We start from the raw sequence: 10,046 nt of genomic DNA on the forward strand, positions 1-10,046 counted from the left end.
GTAGAACCAGGAATAGATATAGTCCTTGGCTCACTCCAGACCTGCCTGCGCTTGACCAGCACAAAAACATCCTGTGGCGTTCTGCATTAGCATCGAATAGCCCCTGTGATATGCAACTTTTCAGGGAAGTTAGGAACCAATATACACAGACAGTTAGGAAAGCTAAGGCTAGCTTTTTCAAACAATACTTTTTTCTCCATCCTTTAGAGACACCTCTGATAAGCAAGTGACAGTTTCATACTGTTCAAATTATTCAATATTGAGTTTGAAATTAAATAGATTCCTGCATTCTCAATTAAAATAACAAGAAGACTATGGCACATAATTAATCATTTGGTTTGTGTAGGAACATAAACAGTTCTAGATTATGCAACATGAGCTGCATTCAATAACATGGAATTACTTTCATATTCAGTTGTTGCCCGATGTCCCACATTAGTTGGCAGTGGTCAATGACAACAATAACATTTTAGCTAGCAATAGCGAAGAAAATGCCTTTTGTAAATGGGAAGTAAAGAGGAATTTACTTGCAGACGTGCTCAAATTTGTTGGTACCCTTACAGCTCATTGAAATAATGCTTCATTCCTCCTGAAAAGTGATTCAATTAAAACCTATTTTATCATGTATACTTGCATGTCTTTGGTATGTCATAGAATAAGGCGAAGAAGCTGTGAAAAGAGATGAATTATTGCTTATTCTATAAGATATTCTGAAATGGCCTGGACACATTTCTTGGTACCCCTTAGAAAATACAATAAATAATTGGACTATAGTGATATTTCAAACTAATTAGTTTCTTTAATTAGTATCACACGTCTCCAATCTTGAAATCAGTCATTTCGCCTATTTAAATGGAGAAAAGTAGTCACTGTGCTGTTTGGTATCATTGTGTGCACCACACTGAACATGGAATAGAGAAAGCAAAGAAGGAGATCAGAAAGGAAATAATAGACAGGCATGGTAAAGGTAAAGGCTACAAGACCATGTCCAAGCAGCTTGATGTTCCTGTGACAACAGTTGCAAATATTATTAAGAAGTTTAAGGTCCATGGAACTGTAGCCAACCTCCCTGGGCGTGTCCGTAAGAGGAAAGTCAACCCCAGATTGAACAGAAGGAGAGTGCGAATGGTAGAAAAAGAAACAAGGATAACGGCAAAAGAGATAAAAGCTGAACTCCAAGGTGAGGGTACGTCAGTTTCTGATCACACCATCCGTTGCTTTTTGAGCGAAAGTGGGCTCCATGGAAGAAGACCCAGGAGGACTCCACTTTTGAAAGAAAAACATAACAAAGCCAGACTGGAATTTGCTATAATGCATATTGACAAGCCACAATCCTTCTGGGAGAATGTCCTTTGGACAGATTAGTCAAAACTGGAGCTTTTTGGCAAGTCACATCAGCTCTATGGTCACCGACTAAAAAATGAAGGTTTCAAAGAAAAGAACACCATACCAACAGTACAGTGAAACATGGAGTAGGCTTGGTTACGTTTTGGGGCTGCTTTGCTGCGCCTGGCACAGGGTGCCTTTAATATGTGCAGGACATAATGAAATCTCAAGACTATCAAGGCATTCTGGAGTGAAACGTACTGCCCAGCTCTGTCTCAGTCACAGGTCATGGGTCCTCCAACATGATAATGACCCAAAACACACAGCTAAAAGCACCCAATAATGGATAAGAACAAAAAATTATTCTGAAGTGGCCTTCTATGAGTCCTGATATGAATCCTATCTAACGTCTATGGAAAGATCTGAAACTTGCAGTCTGGAGAAGGCACCCATCAAACCTGAGACATCTGGAGCAGTTTGCTCAGGAAGAGTGGGCCAAACTACCTGTTAACAGGTGCAGAAATCTCATTGAGAGCTACAGAAAACATGTGATTGCAGTGATTGCCTCTAAAGGTTGCGCAACAAAACATTAGGCTACGGGTCCCATCATTTTTGTCCATGCCACTTTCGTGTGTTTTATTATTTACAATATTATGTTGTATGAGAAAATCAAAAGCAAAGTCTGATTTCTATTAAATATGGAATAAACAATAGTGGATGCCAATCAATTTTGTCAGTTTCAAGTTATTTCAGAGAAAATTGTGCATTCTTCGTATTTTGTGGAGGGGTATCAACAAATTTGAGCATGTCTGTATTACTGAGCCAGCCATTTTACATGATTGATTTAACCGTCCACTTTTCAATATACTTCCTCAAATCTGTGACAGGCAGATTCTTAGAAATGTGAACATGAAACAGATGGAGAAAGTCATGCGAAATTGTTTATCAGAAAGTGGCAGTTCCTACTTCCTTCCACTTCTCCTCCAGGCAAGGCTTGGGAGACCACACTCTCAATGGATCCTCCCTCTCTGCCAAACTACACTGTCTTTGGCAGATTAAACATACATTCTTGGATTCTGATGTCCACCATCACAACTCTAATACTGTAGCTGGAGGCAATGTGTGTTTGTGTTGTATTTTTGTACATTTTTATGTGTGTAGAATAGGAATGTGAGATTGATGTTGGCAACTAATTTTAGAGCAGAGCTTTATCAGAGGTCATCATGTCCTGTGAACATACTATATACTCTATGTTTATGATAAATAAGTGTTGATTTTTACTACCATGTGGCTCAATGTTGAAATACTGTTCTTCCACAAAAATGTTTGAAACATAAAATTGATGATTTTTTTGTTTATTGGAAAAATAGATTAGAGCTCCTTCAAAAACATTCTTCAAGCAAGGTCAAGTTGGTTATTGATCATTGCTAGACAGACATTTTCAAGTCTTTCCATAGGTTTTCAAGCCGATTTAAGTCAAAACTGAAACTAGGCCACTAACGAACATTCAATGACATATTGGTAAGCAACTCCAGTGTATATTTGTCCTTGTGTTTTAGGTTATTGTCCTGTTGAAAGGTGAATTTGTCTCCGAGTGTCTGTATGAAAGCAGACTGAACCAGATCTTCCTCTAGAATTTTGCCTGTGCTTAGCTATATTCCATTTATCCTTATCCGGGGGGAAAAACTATTGTGGAATAACAATTATGTTTTTGATCCATCCTCAGTTTTCTACTATCACAGACATTAAACTCTGTAACTGTTTTAAAGTCACCATTGGCCTCATGGCGAAATCCCTGAGCAGTTTCCTTCCTCTCCGTCAACTGAGTTAGGAAGGACGCCTGTATATTTGTTGTGACTGGGTGTATTGATACCCCATCCAAAGTGTAGTTAATAACTTCACCATTCTCAAAGGGATATTCAATGCATGCTTTTTTATTTATACCCATCTACCTATAGGTGCCCTTCTTTACAAGGCTTTGGAAAACCTCCCTGATCTTAATGGTTGAATCTGTGTTTGAAATTCTCTGCTCAACCCATCATACCCAAGAAGACTCGAGGCTGTAATCTGTCAAGACCCAGTTACGAACTCGGGTCTCCGGTGTGAGAAACAGTCACTTAGCAAACTGAGCCACTAATAGTCGGCAGAACCCAGAAGATGAGGTGACACAGCAGTACTTGAGACGGTGTTTTAATAAAGTAAAAAGGAACGTTCTTAAGGCAAAAATATAAATCCACAACGTCAAAAAGTCATTCCAAGAGAAAAAGATAATCCTCCAAGTCAAAAGGTAAATCCACAAGGTGGTAGGTACAGCAGAAAAAAAGCCTCAAAAGATAATCCAAAATAAATGAGAACAAAAACAGAGTACCACAAGACAGTCCAACTGGCGCAACAAATGTTCACAGCATCGCTGGGGCTGGGTGCTAACATTCAAACACAGAGCAAAGAACTGAGGAAAACTAAGGGTTTAAATATATTCAAGGGAAACGAGGCACAGGTGCAAATAATAACTGGAATCAAGGGAAAACAAAAGGGTCAAAAAGCACAATGGGGGCATCTAGTGGCCAAAACTGGAACAATCCTGGCCAAATCCTGACAGTAATCGCTGCCAAAGGTGCTTCAACAAAGTACTGAGTAAAGGGTCTGAATACTTATGTAAATGTGATATTTAAGTTTTGTTTTTTTCCAAGGGACCTTACAGATAATTGTATGTGTGGGGTTTGATGTAGTCCTTCAAAAAGCATGTTAAACACTTATTGTACACAGAGTCCATGCAACATATGTGACTTTCAATTAATTTGTAAAATTGTCTAAAAACATAATTCCACTTTGACATTATGGGGTATTGGGTGTAGGCCAGTGACACACAATTTCAATTTAATCCATTTTAAATTCAGGCTGTAATACAACAAAATGTGGAAAAAGTCAAGGGGTGTGACCACTTTCTGAAAGCATACCAATCAGATGCTAAACCAGGCAGGTGGAGTAAATACTATCTTGTCCTGATGGAAGGTTTTCAACAAGGATCATCGTTCATCTTTCCCTCGATCCTGACTCGTCTCCCAGTCCCTGCCGCTGAAAAACATCCCCACAGCATGATGCTGCTGCCACCACCATGCTTCACCGTGAGGATAGTGCCAGGTTTCCTCCAGATGTGATGCTTGGCATTCAGACCAAAGTGTCCATCTTGGTTTCATCAGACCAGAGAATCTTGTTTCTCATGGTCTGAGTCCTTTGGGTTCCTTTTGACAAAGTCCAAGAGGGCTGTCATGTTCCTTTTACTGAGGAGTGACTTTCGTCTGGCCAGTCTACCGATTGGTGGAATGCTGCAGAGATGGTTATCCTTCTGGAAGGTTCTCCCATCTTCACAGGGGAACTCTGGAGCTCTCTCAGAGTGACCATAGGGTTCTTGGTCACCTCTCTGACCAAGGCTCTTCTCCCCCGATTGCTCAGTTTGGCCGGGCGGCCAGCTCTAGGAAGAGTCTTGGTGGTTCCGAACTTCTTCCATTTAAGAATGATGGAGGCCACTGTGTTCTTGGGGACCTTCAATGCTGCAGACATTTTTTGGTACCCTTGCCCAGATCTGTACCTCGACACAGTCTTGTCTCGGAGCTCTACGGACAATTCCTTCGTATTCAGACCCTTTGCTATGAGACTCAAAATTGAGCTCAGGTGCATCCTGTTTCCATTGGTCATCCTTGAGATGTTTCTACAACTTGGAGTACACCTGTGATAAATTCAATTAATTGGACATGGCTTGGTTTTTGCTCCGCATTTCCAAATCATGTCCAATCAATTGAATTTATCACAGGTGTACTCCAAGTTGTAGAAACATCTCAAGGATGATGTAGGGAAACTGTGTAGATTGATGAGGGAAACAAATGATTTAATACATTTTAAAATAAGGGTGTAATGTAACAAAATGTGGAAAAAGTCAAGGGATCTGAATACATTCCGAACGTACTCTATGTCCTGTCTTTTTAAGATTTGTGACCTTTACTAATTCCAAATTACCACAATTGTAACAATGTGCGCTGAGAGTCAGGAAGCAAGTTCAGGGAGTGAATCATTTAATGAAAGAAACACGAACAACGCACAGACAGGAAACTGAAACAATAACGCCTGGGGAAAGAACCAAAGGGAGTGACATATATAGAGAAGGTAATCAAGGAAGAGATGGAGTCCAGGTGAGTCTGATGATATGCAGGTGCGCGTAACGATGGTGACAGGTGTGCGCCATAACGAGCAGCCTGGTGACCTAGAGGCCGGAGAGGGAGCACACATGCCGGTACCCCCTCCTCAGCGCATTCGGCTCCAGGATCGGCTCCGGGGACCAGGAGCAGACTGGTCACCCCTGCTGATGTGCGGGAACCTGTTGCCAGCTGGGACGCGGGAACCTGACAGACCAGCTGAGGCAGAGGAGCCTGGAGATCCAGGTTGAGGCACGAGAGCCTGATGAGCTGGTGGACACAGGGGAGCCTGGCAATCCGACGAAGGCATGAAAGCCCAACGAGCCGGCTGAGACAGGGGAGCCTGGCGATCTGGCTGAGGCATGAAAACCTGTAGCGGCTCCCGGACCCGAAGTCATTCCACCTGACACACAAAAAAAACACTCCCTGATACTACCCATAGGTGAGGCGTTATTCTGTAACGATCTGCGCTGAGAGTCGGGAAGCAAGTTCAGGGAGTGAATAATTTTATGAATAAGGCCGGAGAGGGAGCACATGTGACAACAATTTTCCAATTACTGTCCCTTGTGACTAAATAAACAATGTTTTCCCTGTCTGTGGAGAATAAGGCTCGGCACACATTTTGGGTTAAGCTCAGAGTAGTTTCTTCTGATTAGATAAAATAACTCAATCAATGCCCATGCAGTCCTTAAAACACAAGGGACGCAATTTATTGGCACAGATAACTATACAGTGGCAATAAAAGTATGTGAACCCTTTGAAAATGCCTGGATTTCTGCATAAATTGGTTATCAAATTTGATCTGACCTTCATCTAGGTCACAACAATAGACAAACACAGTCTGCTTAAACTAACACAAACAATTATACGTTTTCATGTCTTTTTTGAACACACAAGTGTAAACATTCACAGTGCAAGGTGGAAAATGTATGTGAAGCCTTGGATTTAATAACGGGTTGACCCTCTTTTGGCAGCAATAACCTCAACCAAACATTTTCTGTAGTTGTGGATCAGACCTGCACAAAGGTCAGGAGGAATTTTGGACCATTCCTCTTTACAAAACTGTTTCTGTTCAGCAATATTCTTGGGATGTCTGGTATGAACTGCTCTCTTGAGGTCATGCCACAGCATCTCAAATCAGGTTGAGGTCAGGACTCTGACTGGGCCACTCCAGAAGGCATATTTTCTTCTGTTGAAGCCATTCTGTTGTTGATTTACATCTGTGTTTTGGATCGTTGTCCTGTTGCATCACCCAACTTCTGTTGAGCTTCAATTGGTGGATAGATAGCCTAACATTCTCCTGCAAAATGTCTTGATAAACTTGGGAATTCATTTTTCTGTCGATGATGGCAAGCTGTCCAGGCCCTGAGGCAGCAAAGCAGCCCCAAACCATGATGCTCCCTCCACCATACTTTACAGTTGGGATGAGGTTTTGATGTTGGTGTGCTGTGCATTTTTTTCTCCACACATAGTGTTGTGTGTTCCTTCCAAACAACTCAACTGTAGCTTCATCTGTCCACAGAATATTTTCCCAGTAGCGTTGTGGAACATCCAGGTGCCCTTCTGCAAACTTCAGATGTGCAGCAATGGGTTTTTTTGGACAGCAGTGTCTTCTCCGTAATGTCCTCCCATGAACACCATTCTTGTTTAGTGTTTTACGTATCGTAAACTTGTCAACAGAGATGTTTGCATGTTCCAGAGATCTCTGGAAGTTTTTAGCTGACACTCTAGGATTCTTCCTAACCTCATTGAGCATTCTGCGCTGTGCTCTTGCAGTCATCTTTGCAGGACGGCCACTCCTAGGGAGAGTAGCAACAGTGCTGAACTTTCTCCATTTATAGACAATTTGTCTTACCATGGACTGATGAACATCAAGGCTTTTAGAGATACTTTTGTAACCCTTTCCAGCTTCATGCAAGTCAACAATTCTTAATCTTAGGCCTTCTGAGATCTCTTTTGTTTGAGGCATGGTTCACATCAGGCAATGCTTCTTGTGAATAGCAAACTCAAATTTTGTGAGTGTTTTTTATAGGGCAAGGCAGCTCTAACCAACATCTCCAATCTTGTCTCATTGATTGGACTCCAGGTTAGCTGACTCCTGACTCCAATTAGCTTTTGGAGAAGTCATTAGACTAGGGGTTCACATACTTTTCCCCAACCTACACTGTGAATGTTTAAATAATGTATTCAATATAGACAAGAAAAATACAATAATTTGTGTTATTAGTTTAAGCACACAATGTTTGTCTATTGTTGTGACTTAGATGAAGATCAGATCAAATTTGATGACCAATTTATGCAGAAATTCAGGTAATTCCAAAGGGTTCACATACGTTTTCTTGTCACTGTATGTACAGTATGTCCACCTCTTATGCAATTGACCTTCTATCCACCCCTTATACAATTTACCGTCTACCTTCTTAGTTCTCCTAGCGTAGCTGACTATATGAGTTTATTTGTTCCCCAGGTACCCTCATGCAATACATATTTTTTACTGTTCATAAGAAGTCTAAACTCTTTATCCTTCTCCTCTCCCTCTACATACCCTTCCCTCTCTTTTCTCTCCACGCCCCCCTCCTCTTCCTCAATCAGATGCATGGGGGAGAGGGAACAATATACTTTATAATTTAAAGGGAACACCTTAGAATGAGGGAGAGGAAGAGTAAGGAAGAATTGTGATATCAATATCAGGTCTGGTATTTTAAGGGCTGTGGAAGGGGAATGAATTCATTAGTGTGAATGGTAAACAAAAACAAATACTAGACGCTACTCCTCTTGAACCGTATAAGCTACAGTATCAACACCAAACCAACCTTGAAATGTGCAGACGGACTCTGTCACGCCCTGATCTGTTTCACCTGTCCTTGTGATTGTCTCCACCCCCTCCAGGTGTTGCTTATTTCCCCAGTGTATTTATCTTTGTGTTTCCTGTCTATCCGTGCCAGTTCGTACTGTATGTTTCCAAGTCAACCAGCGGTTTTCCCGTTCTCCTGCTTTTTGCATTTATTTCCCTCACCAACTTTAAACATCAACTATCTGAGCAGCTAACCGATCGCTGCAGCTGTACATAGTCCATCTGTAAATAGCCCACCCAATCTACCTAACTCATCCCCATACTGCTTTTATTTGATTTACTTTTCTGCTCTTTTGCACACCAATATCTTTACTTGCACATCATCATCTGCTCATTTATCACTCCAGTGTTAATCTGCTAAATTGTATTCATTCGCTCCTATGGCCTATTTATTGCCTACCTTCTCATGCTTTTTGTACACAATGTATATAGACTTTATTTTTTCTACTGTGTCATTGACTTGTTTATTGTGTTATTGGCTTGTTTATTGTTTACTCCATGTGTAACTCTGTGTTGTTGTCTGTGTCACACTGCTTTGCTTTATCTTGGCCAGGTTGCAGTTGTAAATGAGAACTTGTTCTCAACTAGCCTACCTGGTTAAATAAAGGTGAAATGTAAAAAAAAATGTTTTTAATCCTTGCTCTAGTCCTCCCGGTTTTGAACCTTGCCTGTTTCTGGACTTTGTACCCGCCTGCCTGACCATTCTGCCTGCCTTGACCATGAGCCTGTCTGCCACTCTGTACCTCCTCGACTTTGATCTGGTTTTGACCTTTTTGCCTGTCCACGACCATTCTCTTGCCTACCCCTTTGGATTAATAAACATTGTAAGACTCCAACCATCTGCCTCCTGTGTCTGCATTTGGGTCTCACCTTGTGCCTTGATAGACTCAACTTCGATTGCTTGCTTTCAGATTTCTGATACTATTTATTCTTTCAACTATAACCATTTTACATTTGCATAAAAGCTCCATGGACTAGAATAGTACATGTTGATACTATGCTACTATTTACCACAGTCACTACCAATGTCCCTTGTACAGTAATTATACTGTAAATACTACTACAACTGCCGCTGTCACCACTTCTACTACTGCAGAGTCCTTTGGCTGTCTCCCATAGGATTACCCTTTTTGGTTCCAGGTAGAAAGAACCCTTTTTGGTTCCAGTTAGAACGCTTTTGGGTTCCATATCCTCTATGGACCCCAGGGGTACACGCAATGCCGTCGGGGTACGCCAAATAAAAACGTGATTCACATTAAAAAAATAAAACTTCATTAATTTTTTTTCACAGTTTCAAACAGTCCATTTATATTTTCCAACAGGGCTATACATTTCAGTGGCTTTTTCCCTCGCCTGAGTAGCCTCATTTCACTGCCAAAAATACAATTAAAACATCTAGTGTTCAGCGAAATAACAACAATGTCAAACACAGGTAGCTACTCTCTCGTGGGAATTCCACTAACGGTCCAAATGTAGCCAAAAGTAGCTGCTGCTCATGTTGGAATCTGTATTGATGGCGCAAAAGCCATGACAGGCAGACATAGTGGAGTAGTAACGTGCGTGCAAGCAGTTGCTCCCGACGCCACGTGGGTACACTGCAGCAGCCACCAAATGGCTCTTGCTGCCAAGGGAATGCCTGACAGCTTGAAAGACATTTTGGACACTACAGTGAAAAT

At 41.4% G+C, this 10,046-nt stretch overlaps 1 protein-coding gene across 1 annotated transcript in view; it reads left to right on the forward strand.

Moving 5' to 3' along the window:
- Positions 1–5,828, forward strand: part of LOC112248443 (leucine-rich repeat transmembrane neuronal protein 4-like) — a 31,229-nt gene extending 25,401 nt beyond the window's left edge. The window contains exon 12 of the mRNA XM_042320159.1: positions 5,709–5,828. Coding sequence (XP_042176093.1) covers positions 5,709–5,828 — 120 coding nt within the window. The remainder of the gene's footprint in view (positions 1–5,708) is intronic.
- The last annotated feature ends 4,218 nt before the right edge of the window (positions 5,829–10,046 follow it).

Source organism: Oncorhynchus tshawytscha, linkage group LG04 (assembly GCF_018296145.1).
Source record: "Oncorhynchus tshawytscha isolate Ot180627B linkage group LG04, Otsh_v2.0, whole genome shotgun sequence".
Lineage (NCBI taxonomy): Eukaryota > Metazoa > Chordata > Actinopteri > Salmoniformes > Salmonidae > Oncorhynchus > Oncorhynchus tshawytscha.